The following is a 17,023-nucleotide window of genomic DNA, read 5'->3' on the forward strand; positions in this document are numbered from 1 at the left end:
ATATATATATATATATATATATATATATATATATATATTAATAAGAGACATAAAAACACATTTATATGTTGTGTCTCCTACCAATACCATTGAGACAAATCTGAGAGAGAGGAAACCAAATAACGAAGCTATTGTTATCTTCATAAACACGACGAACAAACATTTTACTCTTAAGTACTCTAATAATATTATTAGAGGCCGAGCCCATTAATGAGAAGCCCATTAATAATATTAATAGAAAAGTTATTAAAAAAAAAAAAAAAAACATTTTACTCTTAAGTATTCTAAAGTTGGAATTATATAAGAAGAAAAAAAAGAAAGGGATCTGAATGTGAGGGGAAAATATCTGGGGGATGAGTTAACGAGAAATCAGAAAAAGATATGGAAGAGAACACAGCTGTGTATCTTTGATACCAAGTCTTCGGAGAAGCAGTTGGACAACAAGGACGGTGCTGCTGCCTACTACTAGTGCATTAAGAATCAAATATTTTTCTACATTAAAAAAAAAAAACGGAATATGCCAAAAAGTCATTAATATACTGCGGCTACAAACCACATGAAACCCATACATAATACGGGTAAGCCTTAGGTTAAACTTTATATTTTCATGTCAGTACAAAATACTAAATACTACAAAATAAGATATTCATGTAATTTTTATAGTAAAAAAAAAAAAATCAAAACTTTATGTAATTCATGTAATTTTATTTTTTTCCTCTTTTATTAAAAAAAAGGAGAAGGATTGGGATTTTGTATTGACCACAACAATATTAAGATACTTTTCCTTTTCAGTTTTGGGTCTTCGAAGGGTTTGGGGAAGAAAAGAAAATAAAGAAAATTGACGGGCAACAACAACCAATGACAGCGTACAGAAAAATATCTAAGAGACCGAACACGTGGTCTCTGTCTTTCAAATTTCCATGGACAGCACTAAGTTTCCTCCTCCCTCCCCCTTTATTAAATTAAAATTACCATAACTAACCACTTCTTTATTTCTCTAATAATTGTCCCTCTTACCATTTTTGATTAATTTCCACCCCAAAACAAAACAAAAAAATTAGTAACAATCAACCTCAATCATTTAATTACACCCCAAAAAAATTAAGTCTCTCACACGTGAGAACGACTTACATCGACACGCTTTTCGCCACGTCACCTTTTTCCTTCTCCAAATAAAATATAAGGATGAGGAGAGAGGATAATACTAAAGAGCGAAGAGATAAGCGCTGTGTGTGAGAAAGAGAGATTCAAAAATCCGATTCCCCCAGATCCGTTTCTGAGCACCCCCAAAAAGGGTTTTGTGTGTGTTCGTTCGTTCGTTCGTTCGTCAATGGCGAAAGAGACGGCGGAGAAAAAGTACATTACAAACGAAGAATTAAAAAACCACAACAAATCTGGAGATCTATGGATCGCGATACAAGGCAAAGTCTACAACGTTTCCGATTGGATTAAATCTCACCCCGGAGGCGAAACCGTCATCCTAAACCTCGTCGGTCAAGACGTAACCGACGCCTTCATCGCATTCCATCCCGGTACAGCTTGGCACAATCTCGATAACCTCTTCACCGGTTACCACATCAAAGACTTCGAGGTCTCCCAAGTCTCCCGCGATTACCGTCGTATGGCCGCCGAGTTTCGCAAACTAGGTCTCTTCGATAACAAAGGACACGTCACTCTCTACACTTTATCCTTCATCGCCGCCATGTTCGTCGGTGTTCTCTACGGCGTTTTGGCTTGTACCTCCGTCTTCGCTCACCAGATCTCCGCCGCGCTTCTCGGTCTCCTATGGATCCAGAGCGCTTACATTGGCCACGATTCAGGTCATTACGTGATCATGTCTAACAAATCTTACAACAGATTCGCTCAGCTTCTCTCCGGTAACTGTCTCACCGGAATCTCGATCGCGTGGTGGAAATGGACTCACAACGCTCATCATCTCGCTTGTAACAGCCTCGATTACGATCCAGATCTACAACACATCCCTGTCTTCGCCGTCTCTACAAAGTTCTTCACCTCGTTGACCTCACGGTTCTACGATCGGAAACTCACCTTCGATCCCGTCGCGAGGTTCTTAGTCAGTTACCAACACTTCACTTATTATCCAGTCATGTGCTTCGGAAGGATCAATCTCTTCATTCAAACGTTTCTTTTACTCTTCTCCAGACGTGAAGTACCAGATCGTGCTTTAAACTTCGCCGGGATCTTAGTCTTCTGGACTTGGTTCCCTCTTTTAGTCTCGTGTCTACCAACCTGGCCGGAGAGATTCTTCTTCGTCTTCACTAGCTTCGCCGTCACGGCGTTACAGCATATTCAGTTCACGCTTAACCATTTCGCCGCTGATGTTTACGTCGGTCCACCAAAAGGCAGCGACTGGTTCGAGAAACAAGCGGCGGGAACGATCGATATCTCGTGTCGGTCGTATATGGATTGGTTTTACGGTGGGTTACAGTTTCAGCTGGAGCATCATTTGTTTCCTCGTATGCCTCGTTGTCATCTCCGGAAAGTTTCGCCGGTGGTTCAAGAGCTTTGTAAGAAGCATAATCTTCCGTATAGGAGTCTGTCGTGGTTTGATGCGAATGTGTTGACTATTAGTACTTTGAAGAAAGCAGCTTATCAAGCTAGAGACGCGGCTAATCCTGTGGTTAAGAACTTGGTTTGGGAAGCTTTGAATACTCATGGCTAAAAAATTATAATTAATCAAGCTTTTGATTAATTTGATACTATGTTTTTATTATTTTTATTATGCTTTTTTTGAATCTTTGGATTTCGTTATTATGTTTACTATTGGGGAAGAAGAGATGTTTTTAGAATTGAAAGAGAAAATTGAATCGAGATTTGATTTTTTTTTTTTTTACTGTTAGATTAAAAACTCTTCGTATCATAATGATTTTATTTATAGTATTTAATGATTTTTGTAAGTTTCTTTCACATGGCTCTTTTTGATGCCTGCGACTTTGTGGTTTTGCGGCTTTTTGGCCTTTTCAATGTTTTGTCGTGTTTACATCGTTACGTGTGTGGATGCTATTTGATAATATCCTTTTGTACCTTATACTACTAGTTGTATAAAAGGTTAAAAAGATCAACGGTCTTTGTATGATTCGAAACCACGAAACGTTGCAAAGATGTAGGCTTTATAGGTTTATTTATACTATATTTTTTGGTATTCAAATAATGGGCTTTAGTTATGCACCACTTTTTACAGGCCTAAGCCCGTGATTACATGGGTACCTCTAATGGTCTGAAAGAAGAATACACATATATTTTCGGAATGATCATATGTTGCAATCACAAGAACACATTAAGCTGAGTAAGACGAGATGAAAGCGTTGAGTGTTCTGAACTAGTGCATCTTTTCAAAGATTAATGATTATGAGGCAGAGCTCGTTGTTAATGTTTTCTCTAGTAATCAGTGATCCTGTGGTGAAATCTTGAATTTGGCAGGTTCGTAGATTACAAATGAGGAAGAGAAGCTAAACGGATAAGCCTCGAAAACATTTGGTGGTTAGTTTCTTTGTAATAGAAGACACAAGACCAGTCTTTATCTATAAAACTAGGAGAGAGGGAGAGAGAACAGTTCAAAATAGCTGCAAACGTGGTAGAGAAACAGTAAAAAAAAGGAAGCAACAAAATGTGGAGCAGAAGAAGAGAACATCATCATGTCTTTGTGTGACTTGTAAGTTTACTCCACTTTTCATAAAACACACACAAAAACAGCAAAACATTAGTCCACTTCCACAATCATTCCTCTTTTTGATTTTATTTTAGACTTCTCACGATTATGTTTTCTTTTTTTTTTTTGTTTAAAACCCACGATTATGTTACAATATATGAATGTGCCATGGTCAAAAACTTAACATTAGTTTTCGTTGTCGTGTTATAAAATATCTGCAAAACAATTTTCTACTTAACAGCTGTGAGTTTAATGTGAAGTCAGCATATATGATCTTAAATTCGTTCATAATTCAGAAGAAACATTGTTTATCATAGCTATGATCAGTTATTATATAGAAATTGTATGTCTGTGACTGTGTGTGCATGTTTGCTCCATAATGTAAAGAATGAAAAGTGAGAAGTGACTTAATGTGCACAAAGGTACCTTTGGCAGAAAGACCAAAGCCGGTCCATAACGGACCGTCAGTGACAAATTAGTTTTTGCCACTATCTTCTTCTCTATATATATTGTTGATTTATTATTTTCTGTGTTTTTATATAAGCTTTTACACGGACCACCAAATGGGCCAAATTGATTAGTGCATATTGATCTTGCTAGATCTTCCAATAATCTTCACATCGTAATCTTGTTCTTTTAAGAAGAAAAAATTGTTGTTTATACTTTTATACATGTAACATACTATTAATTCATATACCTAAACACGATTTGACTACTGCCTCTACTTAATAAAAGAAAAAGGAAGTATATACAAGTTAGATGCTTTACATATAAGTTTGTAGTAAAGCATCTAACTTTGTAGTTTTTTTTTGTTCTGCACTTCTGCTACCTTACTACTATCTACAGTACAGTTATGTACTTAACGAGACAAACATTATACTTCCATTCCATAGTTCCATATGCTTGTTTTGAATTTGTTAATACGCTTTCTTTTGCCAAAATGGATTTCACATATAGTGACGCATACGTATTAGATCCGCGATCCCTATAACAACATAGCAATTTGGAATTTGTATACGTTCAATTCCTTAGAAATAAAACAAGTGCCATATTCATGAAAATGAAGTATTTTGAATCTTCGGTGCTTTTAAGTATAAAACGATAACAATAATATTTAAGACGATGCATGCATTACTACAGTACATAGTATAATTAGGTATATGCTTTGATTTTTGGATTTATCAAAAAAAAATAAAGGTTATTTTTGCATGGTATATTCTTTTGGATATTTCCACTCGTTTCTTTCATTTCTCCTTAACTACATTCTTTAATTAAAAAATTAGGTACATACATACATTCACAGTTTAACAATAGAACAGTTCAAAACAAATTTAGTTTGCATTTTCCATAAAAGTACTACTACTTGCTTACGCTGAAAAACAATTGCCAATATATATATGATTACCAACCGAACATTTATATAAACATGATCAAATCGGCCATAAGAACTATATATATCATCTTTGGTAATGGGCTTTAGTAACATGATCATTAAAATTGAACTAAGATCTCAAAAACATAGACAACACAGATCCAATTTTGTTAAAGCTGGCATATAACGAGCAATGTGATCTTAGCCACTAATTAAAAGCATTTGTCTAAAATTCTATGGAATATAAATATCGAAGTAGCTACATAACTATAAAGGGTAAGGGCATATGATCGAAAGAAGAAAGAAAGTAGTAATGCGTATGAAGCTGAGATCGATACATAGCTTTACACGTTAAATCTAGTTAGTGCACATGACGGAAGTTTTTAAAAAATAAATTAATTATTTGTACATATTTAATTTTGATTTAATTTTGTTTTTTTTTTTGTTTTGGTAGAGTGAGTGTATTAGGTAAAGGACAGGCCACTGAGAAACTGCGAGAAGTCTAGGCTAAGGAAAGTAGAGAGACAGACCTTTCAGTGTTTGAAAAGCAAAGTATAATTACTAATGGAATTAATAATTCAATTTTTTTATTTTGATTTGTTTATTTATACATTCAATTTAAAATTAATTAATCTTTTTTTTTTCAGAAATATATATATAACCCAAAAAAAAGACAAAAAGGTTACCTCATGTGGTATGTCATTTTCAGCTAACCCCCCTCTGGTTGCCAGAGTAGATACCAAATTAATAAAAACTCTACTTTTTATAATTTTCACTCTTTACACAACGGTTATTAGTAGTAATTTTCTAATTATATCCTACAAATTAAACTAATTTCTACTATTGTATTGATATCCGTCCTATATATCACTAATCCGATAAGTTTTAAAATAAAATTAATGAAACAATTAGAGTAATTAGTCATTTAGTCTAAGGTAAAAAAATACATATATGGGTCTTTGGTGTTTTCTACTTTAGAGCACTACTATAACAATGTTAATAACGCCGCATAGAAAAATCATACAAAAAGCTGGTTGATGAGTAAGACAGCATTATTATTGGTGTTATGAAATTTTCATTGTTTTTGTGGTTTTTTTTTTTGTAAGTTCCCATGAACTATTTTTTTTTTTTTCTTTCTTTTACAAATAGTTCCAACATTAATACTAGTATATTTTATTTCTTATAATAAGTTAAATAACACGCGCGGGCACGCGCCTGCACTGTAATCAAATTTAGCTATTTAAAACCCTTTTTGGCCTCAAAAAATAAAAATTAAAAGAGAGAGAGAGAGCAAAAAAACGTATTGTCTTCTCTCTTGCTCGCGCTTGCTCTCTTCTTCTTCTTTTGTCTTTCCCTTTCCGGTCCGGTTGTGTTTTATCTTTCGTCTCTGTCTGTAAATCTTCTTTTATCAATTCATTCACTATTTTGACAATCGAACCAAGAAACGTCTCTTCTTCTTCTTCTTCTTCTTCTTCTCTCTCTGTAAAGTCCAGATTTTTCCTCAATCGCAATCTCTCTCTGTTCTGTTTTTACTGAACCTCATTCTTACTCTTGTTTCACAAATCCAAAACCGAGAGAAACCCATTTCGTTTTCCATCTTCCATTTTTAGAAAAATCTCATCTTTCTGGAAACCGAGATCCACGAAACCCGCATTTCGTCTCGCAAATCTCATTTTTCTTCGGTTTAAATCTCGAGAATTCGCAAGATTCAGAGACACCTCCTCAAATCAAAGGTGAGATTAGTTTCTGTTTTGATTTTCACTGTCTCTTTCTTTGCTTTTGTTTGTGAGTGGGTTTCATTGATCTGTAGTTCCGTGTTTGTTTGTACTCTGTGATTGGTTTTTATGATGTATCCTGTTACCTGATGTTCGATTCGATTGATGTATCCGTATAGCCTAATTTCATTTCCATTAAACAAAAAAAAACGTATTTTTTTGTATACCTAACTAATATCGAATCTTGACGTTGAAAGGATGACACAAGTTTTCTCCTTTTCTCTTTTTTTTTAATAATCTTTTTTGGTTTCTGTCTGAAAACATGTATTGCTTCACTACTTTGACTATGTCTAAACATGTATTGCAGGTCTCCTTAAAGCAAAGGTCTTGTCTTTTGATTTATGTATTTGGATGTGAACAAAAAGGTTATAAATTGGTTTTATTATTTGTGTGTGGTTTCAGTGGCTTTTTGAGAATGGAAGCAGCTGAAACGTCTTGGACTAATTATCCTTACAGCTACATTACATATGTCCCTGAAGCTGAATCATCATACTCTGAAGTACAGAGCGATGATGAGACCAACAAAGTCGATACCTTTTCAATGGATTCACTTCTCCCCGATGATTTACTAGAACGTATCCTCTCGTTTCTCCCCATTGCAAGCATCTTCAGAGCTGGCACTGTCTGCAAAAGATGGAACGAGATTGTGTCTTCTCGAAGGTTCTTATGGAATTTCTCCAACAACTCGTCGGTTCCTCAAAGGCCTTGGTACTTCATGTTCACTACCACTGATGATCCATCTGGTTATGCTTATGACCCCATTATCCGGAAATGGTACAGTTTCGATCTCCCTTGTATCGAGACCTCGAACTGGTTTGTTGCTTCCTCTTGTGGATTGGTTTGTTTCATGGACAACGACTGCAGAAACAAGATCTATGTCTCTAATCCAATTACCAAACAATGGAGAAGACTTCTCGAACCTCCTGGTCACAGATCAACGGATTACACTGCAATGTCTACCTGCGTGAACCGAGCAAGCCAAGGAAACCGAGCGGTGAACCGCGCACAGAGGAGTTACTTAGTCTCGATAGTGAAATCGAAGCAAGTTCCAGGGAACTTCTTCCAATGGGATCTCTCTATTCATCTCTACAGCTCAGAAACAATGACTTGGACAACTTCAGTAACCGATGTCTTGTCCGGATGGAGAGGAGGAAACGAGAGTGTGATCTGCGACGGTGTTCTATACTTCTTGATTTACTCCACTGGAGGCTCTGATCATCGCCACGGCTTGATAGCTACCAATGTATCCTCCTCAGTCGGATCATCATCATCATCATCATCATCCTCATTGATGAGGAGTTTCATACCAATGCCGTGTTCTTTAACATGCGGGAGACTGATGAATCTAAGAGAGAGGCTAGTGATCGTTGGAGGAATAGGTAAACACGATCGACCAGAGGTTATAAAAGGAATTGGGATTTGGGTTTTGAAAGGTAAAGAATGGGTAGAGATGGCCAAAATGCCTCAAAGATTTTTCCAAGGGTTTGGTGAATTCGACGACGTGTTCGCTAGTAGTGGTACTGATGATATGGTTTACATTCAAAGCTATGGATCTCCAGCGTTACTCACGTTCGACATGAACCTCAAGTATTGGAAATGGTCTCAGAAATGTCCTGTTACCAAGAAGTTTCCTCTTCAGCTTTTTACTGGGTTTTGCTTCGAACCAAGACTCGAGATTGCTCCATAGTTTTGCGAACGATTGAGAACAAACGTCTTGCTTATCTCTACTAAATTGTTTTTTGCACAGAGAAATCGCCGGCGGCTTTGATGAGAGATGATTGGACGGTAATGTTTTTTTTTCAAATTATATTGGAAAAAAATGTATTGTTTATTTGCAATTTGGTACTCTATTTATTATAAGATTTATGAATGAGCCCCAGATACTTTTTATTTTGATCAATTCGAATCCTTTTTTTTTTTAATTCTCTCCCTTGTCTGCTGTGACATTGTGTGGCCCACAATATCTCAAGTAAATGGGTCGGATACTGAAACTGAAGGGTTGTCTTGTTGCTGTTCCTCGAGGATAAATTTATGAATCTTGGTACTTTTTGTTTTATTTATTACAGTTAATTTATAATAATAAGGAATTTTAAATGTTTTGTCCAAAAAAAAAGAAGGAATTTTAATGTATATCTATTTTTACGTACGACTGCTATAGCTGTAAATTGGTTTTAAATGTTTATTGTACTTGTAGTATTTTTTTAAAAAATTGGGACCTATTTTACGTGATGGGATTTGTCAGGTTTGGCAGTGTTAGGTTTACGGGTAATGGACAACAGCTATCTCTGTCTATATTGTTTTTATTTTATTTTATATAACGTATAAATTCGTATATTTATAATTTTCTTAGGGGGTCACATTTGTTTTCAAGTTTGATAGCCTTTTAATTTTTAAAATGGAATAAACTGTCCCTCGTTAGTTAATTCATAAATAAATAGCTCGTGTTAAAAAATTGACGGTATGATATGATATGTATGGGATACTACAAGTTTTTTTTACTTGATGTGTGTCATTGCTATCACATCAATCAAAAAAAGAAAATTAGAGAATTAGTTTCTAATTATCAGTTAAGGGAATATAGAAGACAAACACGATTATGACACACCATTAAGCACGATTAGTTTTATTGCTGTTTAATTATTTTATTTTTTAAAACCAACAATGGCTTCCAAAACAGTAACAAGCATTAACGAGTTAAACTGTGGATGGGATGTTAAAATTGAAATATATCAAAAAACATGCTGGGTTGGACCAAACCATCTGAAATTGACCACACATAGTGGCATAGTGCTGTATATAATATACTAAACCCGATTTTTCAACGTTCTAAAAATAGATTTTGAAATATTGTTTTTTTTTTCCACGGATTTTTCGTAGACAAAAATTAGGAACTAAACGAATAAAAATTCAAAACTTATTAATTTTACGTTTCTAATTACCTAGTCAATAGTCATAAAAAGAAATTCAAAATGTTGTAGCAGCAGCCACTAGAGCTACCACGTCATTGTCAAGAGTAGTAAACCGGAGGATTTATTATTGGTTCATGAGATCGAACCGAATCAGAACCGGTTATTAGAAAGATAAGAAAGAGGTTCATGAGATCGAACCGAATCAGAACCGGTTATTACAAAGATAAGAAAGAAATAGTAAGTAGTAGAGTCACTTGGGTGGGTCGGTCTGTCTTGGTAGCCTTTCGTCTGAAAGCCGTTCGTTCAGCTTTTCTCTTTCCAAAAAAAGCTCTCCGATCAGTTTCTCTCCGGCTGAAGCACACAAAAGAAAAGGAGAACTGTGTTTTTGCGAATGAGAGGTAGTGAAAACACGGATCTGTTCGATCCAAAAACCCAGATGGATTCTGATTTCTCTCGTCATGGACATGGCTCCTCTTCTTCCTCCGACGGCGATTTTGGATTCGCTTTTAATGACAGTAACTTCTCTGATCGCTTGCTCCGGATCGAGATCATGGGTGGCCCTTCTGATTCTAGGTCCGACGTTGAAGGGTGTACGAGTATCGCTGATTGGGCTCGTCATCGCAAGAGAAGAAGAGAAGATATCATCAAGAAGGACTCTGCTGCTGGTGGTATGTTGCTACTACCTGGCTTATGGCTTTTGCTTTGTTTAGGGTTTTTATTGAATTTGAATTTGAATTTGAATTTGCAGTCACGATTTCAGACATTGTGGCATGTCCTGAGGAGCAGATTTTAACCGATGAGCAACCTGACATGGATGGATGTCCTGTTGGTGACAATCTTGATGATGAAGGAGAGGCTATGGTTGAAGAACAAGAGGCTTTATCAGGTATAATAAGCAGAGAACTTCCTCCTTTGAATGAGTGGGTATAATATACTATAGTTTTAGCTTCACAAGGAAGAGCTTCAAGTTTTTTATTTTTTATTTTGTTTGTTTCAAAGGTGATGAAGATGAAACGTCTAGTGAGCCAAACTGGGGAATGGATTGTTCTACTGTTGTAAGAGTTAAAGAACTTCATATTAGCTCTCCTATATTAGCTGCCAAAAGCCCTTTCTTTTACAAGGTATATATATATATATATATATATCACTAGGTTCTCTTCATTGATGTTCCTTTTGCTCTCATGTGTATGCATCTTACTCCTAATCCATTTGTTTTCTTTTTTCTTTTCGAAAATCGTTTTAGTTGTTCTCCAATGGAATGAGAGAATCTGAGCAAAGGCATGTTACCCTTAGAATTAATGCATCAGGTACGCCATTGCAACACAAGCTATTATTGGCTTTTGTACATATCTGAACGCATTATTACTTTACCAGACTATAGACAGGTTTACATTTGTTCTTCCGTTGTGTACTAGTTCCACATACTACTTACTGTATATGGTTTTGATTTGCGTTTTTGTGACCATATTTTAAGTCTTCATTTTTTTAAGTAATTTGGATATCCATAAGCATTATAGTTGATTTACATACATATCCTATTTTGTGTGTGTATAACAGAGGAAGCTGCCTTGATGGAGCTTTTAAACTTTATGTATAGCAATGCGGTATCTGTCACCACAGCACCTGCCTTATTAGATGTTCTGATGGCTGCTGATAAGTTTGAAGTTGCCTCTTGCATGAGGTACTGCAGTAGACTTCTCCGCAATATGCCTATGACTCCTGAGTCTGCGTTGCTCTATCTCGAGCTTCCTTCTAGTGTTCTAATGGCCAAAGCTGTTCAGCCTTTAACTGATGCTGCAAAACAGTTCCTTGCTGCCCGCTACAAGGATATTACTAAGTAAGAGACCACCTGAAACTACATATAACTGCATTTCCATGTATTTTTACTGTAATCACACGAGATTGTGTGGTCGATTCTTATAAGTCATGGTTGAACATTTTTTTTTTTTGCAGGTTTCATGAGGAGGTTATGTCTCTACCTTTAGCAGGAATTGAGGCAATTCTATCAAGCGATGATCTGCAAATTGCATCAGAGGATGCAGTTTATGATTTTATCTTGAAGTGGGCAAGATCACAATACCCTTGTTTGGAAGAGCGAAGAGAGATTCTCGGGTCACGCCTTGCACTCTCCATCCGCTTCCCATTCATGACATGCCGGAAGCTGAAGAAAGTACTGACTTGCAGTGACTTTGAGCATGAGATAGCATCAAAGCTTGTTCTAGAAGCTCTGTTCTTCAAAGCAGAAGCCCCACACAGACAACGTAGCCTAGCTGCGGAAGAATCCGCTTCCCTGAACCGCCGCCTCATAGAGAGGGCGTACAAATACAGACCCGTCAAAGTCGTGGAGTTTGAGCTCCCTAGACCGCAGTGCGTAGTCTNATATAACTGCATTTCCATGTATTTATACTGTAATCACACGAGATTGTGTAGTCGATTCTTATAAGTCATGGTTGAACATTTTTTTTTGCAGGTTTCATGAGGAGGTTATGTCTCTACCTTTAGCAGGAATTGAGGCAATTCTATCAAGCGATGATCTGCAAATTGCATCAGAGGATGCAGTTTATGATTTTATCTTGAAGTGGGCAAGAGCACAATACCCTTGTTTGGAAGAGCGAAGAGAGGTTCTGGGGTCACGCCTTGCACTCTCCATCCGCTTCCCATTCATGACATGCCGGAAGCTGAAAAAAGTACTGACTTGCAGTGACTTTGAGCATGAAATAGCATCAAAGCTTGTTTTAGAAGCTCTGTTCTTCAAAGCAGAAGCCCCACACAGACAACGTAGCCTAGCTGCGGAAGAATCCGCTTCCCTGAACCGCCGCCTCATAGAGAGAGCGTACAAATACAGACCCGTCAAAGTCGTGGAGTTTGAGCTTCCTAGACCGCAGTGCGTAGTCTACCTAGACCTGAAAAGAGAAGAATGCGCAGGATTGTTCCCATCGGGTAGAGTGTATTCGCAGGCCTTTCACTTAGGAGGTCAAGGGTTTTTCCTCTCAGCTCACTGCAACATGGACCAACAGAGCTCGTTCCACTGCTTCGGGCTGTTCTTAGGGATGCAGGAGAAAGGGTCAGTGAGTTTCGGAGTGGACTATGAATTCTCGGCGAGGTCAAAGCCTGCAGAGGATTTCATAAGCAAATACAAAGGGAACTACACGTTCACAGGAGGTAAAGCAGTTGGTTACAGAAACCTGTTTGGGATAGCGTGGACGTCTTTTATCGCAGAGGATAGTCAATACTTCATCAATGGCATTCTCCATCTCAGAGCAGAGCTTACCATCAAAAGGTCTACAGATCCTTAGTGATCCTTACCATCAAAAGGTCTACAGATCCTTTATGCCACAATCTCTCTCTCTAACTGTCTTTTTTTTGTTTTTAATATCTTTTATAAGGCTTGACGAAGACTAAGAAAAGCTTATAAAAAAGTAAGGTTAAACAACGTTCCCACGACAAGTTAAGTTTAAGAAGAATGTAAATGCGTTTCAGAGTTGCATCTTGTTCTGTTCACGCTTACTCCTGGTTTGGTTTATATAGATATTTAACTTTTTATTGAAAATTCTTCTTAGCATAGATTGTTGTTGTACTATAATTTATGAACGAAGTTGTGAACAAAGAAAGTATATGCAAAAATAAATAAATAAAGTATTTGAAATAAATTATCGTGATTTGAAATAAATTATTCGATTTGAAATAAATTACCGTGATTAACGGTCTTCTACGTAATTTTTGTTGGGTATATAAACCGTTCAGAAGGAGAAGCATATTGGTTAGTCCCTGGATTGGGTTGGGTTCATCATACTCTCATAGTCTACTGATTTGTCAAAAAGTCATGTTCTTATAGATAGATACCAGGCCATATGTTGATTCTCTATGGAAACTGATATTAACGACCATGCATGTCCAGATCTCTTTTGACTTTGAACTTCTTCATTTGGTGATCACAGCCTCATTTGTATCTGGTTTTGACACTGTAATTATAGATTGGATGCGGATTGGTGCCTTTCTACTTGACTCTCGAAGCTCACTCCTGACTGAGAGTTTGAGTGGTCATCTCAAAGNCTCGCAGGCCTTTCACTTAGGAGGTCAAGGGTTCTTCCTCTCAGCTCACTGCAACATGGACCAACAGAGCTCGTTCCACTGCTTCGGGCTGTTCTTAGGGATGCAGGAGAAAGGGTCAGTGAGTTTCGGAGTGGACTATGAATTCTCGGCGAGGTCAAAGCCTGCAGAAGATTTCATAAGCAAATACAAAGGGAACTACACGTTCACAGGAGGTAAAGCAGTTGGTTACAGAAACCTGTTTGGGATAGCGTGGACGTCTTTTATCGCAGAGGATAGTCAATACTTCATCAATGGCATTCTCCATCTCAGAGCAGAGCTTACCATCAAAAGGTCTACAGATCCTTAGTGATCCTTACCATCAAAAGGTCTACAGATCCTTTATGCCACAATCTCTCTCTCTAACTGTCTTTTTTTTGTTTTTAATATCTTTTATAAGGCTTGACGAAGACTAAGAAAAGCTTATAAAAAAGTAAGGTTAAACAACGTTCCCACGACAAGTTAAGTTTAAGAAGAATGTAAATGCGTTTCAGAGTTGCATCTTGTTCTGTTCACGCTTACTCCTGGTTTGGTTTATATAGATATTTAACTTTTTATTGAAAATTCTTCTTAGCATAGATTGTTGTTGTACTATAATTTATGAACGAAGTTGTGAACAAAGAAAGTATATGCAAAAATAAATAAATAAAGTATTTGAAATAAATTATCGTGATTTGAAATAAATTATTCGATTTGAAATAAATTACCGTGATTAACGGTCTTCTACGTAATTTTTGTTGGGTATATAAACCGTTCAGAAGGAGAAGCATATTGGTTAGTCCCTGGATTGGGTTGGGTTCATCATACTCTCATAGTCTACTGATTTGTCAAAAAGTCATGTTCTTATAGATAGATACCAGGCCATATGTTGATTCTCTATGGAAACTGATATTAACGACCATGCATGTCCAGATCTCTTTTGACTTTGAACTTCTTCATTTGGTGATCACAGCCTCATTTGTATCTGGTTTTGACACTGTAATTATAGATTGGATGCGGATTGGTGCCTTTCTACTTGACTCTCGAAGCTCACTCCTGACTGAGAGTTTGAGTGGTCATCTCAAAGTCCCAAGGGATGGAACCATAGAACGAATGTTACAATCCAGTGGTTCATGTGTCATCGACGACATCAAAGGTGGTATCTGGATTGCAGGTAACAAACTTTTCTTTTTCATGACCTGCAGAAACTTGTCAACTACAGGAAAAAAACTGTAACATGGCTTTATCTTATTTTCCAGATTTACAGCTTGTGCGTTGCCCTGTTTGTGACCTCAGTACCTGTGATGGTAAAAGACACTAACCAACTCTAATCTGTTGCTGAAACTTTAGTATTTGATGTCAGTCTATTTAGTATAACGAAATTACAATTAAGAGTGTTTCTATTTATTGTATAGGAACAATGCAAACACTTGATGCTAGGCACATGGAACTGTTCCTCAGCGAAGGCTACAAAGATAGAAGCTGGGATTACAATCTTATTGGGTCTCATAAGTTACAGAAAGACGCAGGTGCAGCTTGTGGAGCCATATTTGATCTCAAACACCTTAAAGAGTCGTCATCCTCAGGTAACTTAATTACACTCTTATGCTCCTCCTTCATCCTCAATCATTCTCCATCTCACATGAAACCTCTATAAATATAGGTATTCTCAACCTCAAGTCTTGGACCGGAGAGCCAAATGATTCCCAACCTAAAGCAGTTATCGCACCCCACGCTGTCGCTGTTCACACAAGACTGCAAGAAAACGAAGGTATAAAGTCCAAATCACATAACATCATCAACCATCTTTATCTAGGGAAGAAAGAAGCACAATTACAATTTCTTCTACAAATCTAAATTGCAGGAATCCTTGTGAAATACCACACGATGAAAGCAGGAACAGACGGTGACATTGTTTCCATCAGAATCTCCCAGCAGCTTCTCTGATTCCTTCACAGTGCTTTGTCTTCAAAGTCACACACAAAGCTTTAAGTATATCTGGTATTCATCAAATCCTTTTTCTCTTCAGTAAAATAAAGATTAAAACATTAATTAGCTCATTATAAGTTTACAACTTTATAATTTGTTGTACGATAAGTATGACAGGTTACTGAACTTCTTCTATACGAAACACATATACCAATTCATTAATATAAGAAGATTTATGTCGACCATTCAGATACTTTCCGGAATCTCACTTTCTTAATGATAAAATTTGAAAATATTCCATTTCTCTAAATTCTGTTTCTATATTCAACACTTTGTGTATATTTTATAGGGACAATTACTATGTTTAACACTTTGTAAATATTTTATATATGTATATATAAATATGTAATACATGCGTGGTGTGTAATCAAAAGGAATAATCAAAGCCTAACTAAAACTGAATCTGAATCTTAAGTCACCATCACCATCCTTGTTGAGATCAAAGTTGCTGTCTTTGTTTTGGTGTGTTCTTGATCGTTTGGAAGTGGAGACGTGGAGTTGTTCGTCACGTTACGTTCAGCCGTAGTCACCACCACCAGAGCCACCGTCACTTTTCTCACCGGAGTCATCACCGGTGGTTTGTTTGGGTAAAGAAATCCAAACATAAATTTGTTTTTCATCTTCTTCAATGTTTTTGTCTTTTAAATCTGTGCTTCTGGTGGAAGTTATCTGAAAGCTTTGGTTGTTTCTGGTTGCTTCTGTCGCAAGTTAGGTCGCTGGTCGCTGGCTTCTTCATCTGCAAGTTAGGTCGTCTGTTATTGCTTCTGCTTAATTCGTCTGCAACCTGTCGTCTGCTTCCTTGGGCAGTAAGTCTCTTGTCGTTCTATTTTTTTCTAGCGAAGCCAACACTGTTTATGGAATATTTTATTGTGTTTCCATAATGTTTTTGAATATTAGTATTTTGAAAAATTTTAGTCATAAATTTATCTTTTTATTAGTTAATAATAAGTTAGAATTAGTATATATACCCATATAGCCCTATACGATGGTTTTTTCATGAACAGTGCTGCTCTTTTTCCATTTTAATTGCTATCATGATTTTCATACTAAATTCAACTTTTATATTCATTTTCTATACTTTAGTAATTGTATTATTTATTAATATTTATACGTATATATGCTTAACTAAAAAGATAATGTAATATTTACTATATATGTTATGTAATATTATATTTTATTATTAGTTTATGTAATTTTTAATAAATGAAACTAGGAAAATATTAACTTTTTTACCTAATCA

At 36.4% G+C, this 17,023-nt stretch overlaps 4 protein-coding genes across 4 annotated transcripts; all 4 read left to right on the plus strand.

The window, feature by feature from the left end:
* Positions 1,195 to 3,003, plus strand: LOC104788453 (delta(8)-fatty-acid desaturase 1). The gene has a single exon (XM_010514208.2). The coding sequence runs from the start codon at positions 1,331 to 1,333 to the stop codon at positions 2,681 to 2,683; it is 1,353 nt and encodes a 450-aa protein (XP_010512510.1). The 5' UTR covers positions 1,195 to 1,330; the 3' UTR covers positions 2,684 to 3,003.
* On the plus strand, positions 6,312 to 8,736 carry LOC104788454 (F-box/kelch-repeat protein At3g61590-like). Its single transcript, XM_010514209.2, has 2 exons — positions 6,312 to 6,775; positions 7,220 to 8,736. The coding sequence occupies exon 2, from the start codon at positions 7,233 to 7,235 to the stop codon at positions 8,502 to 8,504; it is 1,272 nt and encodes a 423-aa protein (XP_010512511.1). The 5' UTR covers positions 6,312 to 6,775; positions 7,220 to 7,232; the 3' UTR covers positions 8,505 to 8,736.
* On the plus strand, positions 9,984 to 13,217 carry LOC104788455 (BTB/POZ domain-containing protein POB1-like). Its single transcript, XM_010514210.2, has 6 exons — positions 9,984 to 10,394; positions 10,475 to 10,612; positions 10,726 to 10,847; positions 10,970 to 11,033; positions 11,284 to 11,563; positions 12,197 to 13,217. Exons 1-6 carry the CDS (start codon positions 10,118 to 10,120, stop codon positions 13,020 to 13,022), a joined length of 1,707 nt encoding a protein of 568 aa, XP_010512512.1. The 5' UTR covers positions 9,984 to 10,117; the 3' UTR covers positions 13,023 to 13,217.
* LOC104789831 (probable F-box protein At3g61730) lies at positions 14,716 to 15,925 on the plus strand. The gene is made up of 5 exons (XM_010515472.1): positions 14,716 to 14,968; positions 15,054 to 15,101; positions 15,210 to 15,380; positions 15,458 to 15,565; positions 15,659 to 15,925. The coding sequence occupies exons 1-5, from the start codon at positions 14,716 to 14,718 to the stop codon at positions 15,739 to 15,741; spliced, it is 663 nt and encodes a 220-aa protein (XP_010513774.1). The 3' UTR covers positions 15,742 to 15,925.

The sequence above is a fragment of the Camelina sativa genome, chromosome 5 (assembly GCF_000633955.1).
Source record: "Camelina sativa cultivar DH55 chromosome 5, Cs, whole genome shotgun sequence".
NCBI classification, from domain to species: Eukaryota; Viridiplantae; Streptophyta; class Magnoliopsida; order Brassicales; family Brassicaceae; genus Camelina; species Camelina sativa.

Excerpts from the sequence above, each read along its gene's own strand:
- LOC104788453 (XM_010514208.2), top strand. The coding sequence starts at position 1,331 with ATGGCGAAAGAGACGGCGGAGAAAAAGTACATTACAAACGAAGAATTA.
- LOC104788454 (XM_010514209.2), top strand. The coding sequence starts at position 7,233 with ATGGAAGCAGCTGAAACGTCTTGGACTAATTATCCTTACAGCTACATT.
- LOC104788455 (XM_010514210.2), top strand. The coding sequence starts at position 10,118 with ATGAGAGGTAGTGAAAACACGGATCTGTTCGATCCAAAAACCCAGATG. Across the intron at positions 10,613-10,725 it reads AGAACAAGAGGCTTTATCAG|GTGATGAAGATGAAACGTCT; the intron begins GTATAATAAGCA and ends TTTGTTTCAAAG. Across the intron at positions 11,564-12,196 it reads CGCTACAAGGATATTACTAA|GTTTCATGAGGAGGTTATGT; the intron begins GTAAGAGACCAC and ends TTTTTTTTGCAG.
- LOC104789831 (XM_010515472.1), top strand. The coding sequence starts at position 14,716 with ATGCATGTCCAGATCTCTTTTGACTTTGAACTTCTTCATTTGGTGATC. Across the intron at positions 15,381-15,457 it reads TAAAGAGTCGTCATCCTCAG|GTATTCTCAACCTCAAGTCT; the intron begins GTAACTTAATTA and ends CTATAAATATAG. Across the intron at positions 15,566-15,658 it reads AAGACTGCAAGAAAACGAAG|GAATCCTTGTGAAATACCAC; the intron begins GTATAAAGTCCA and ends TCTAAATTGCAG.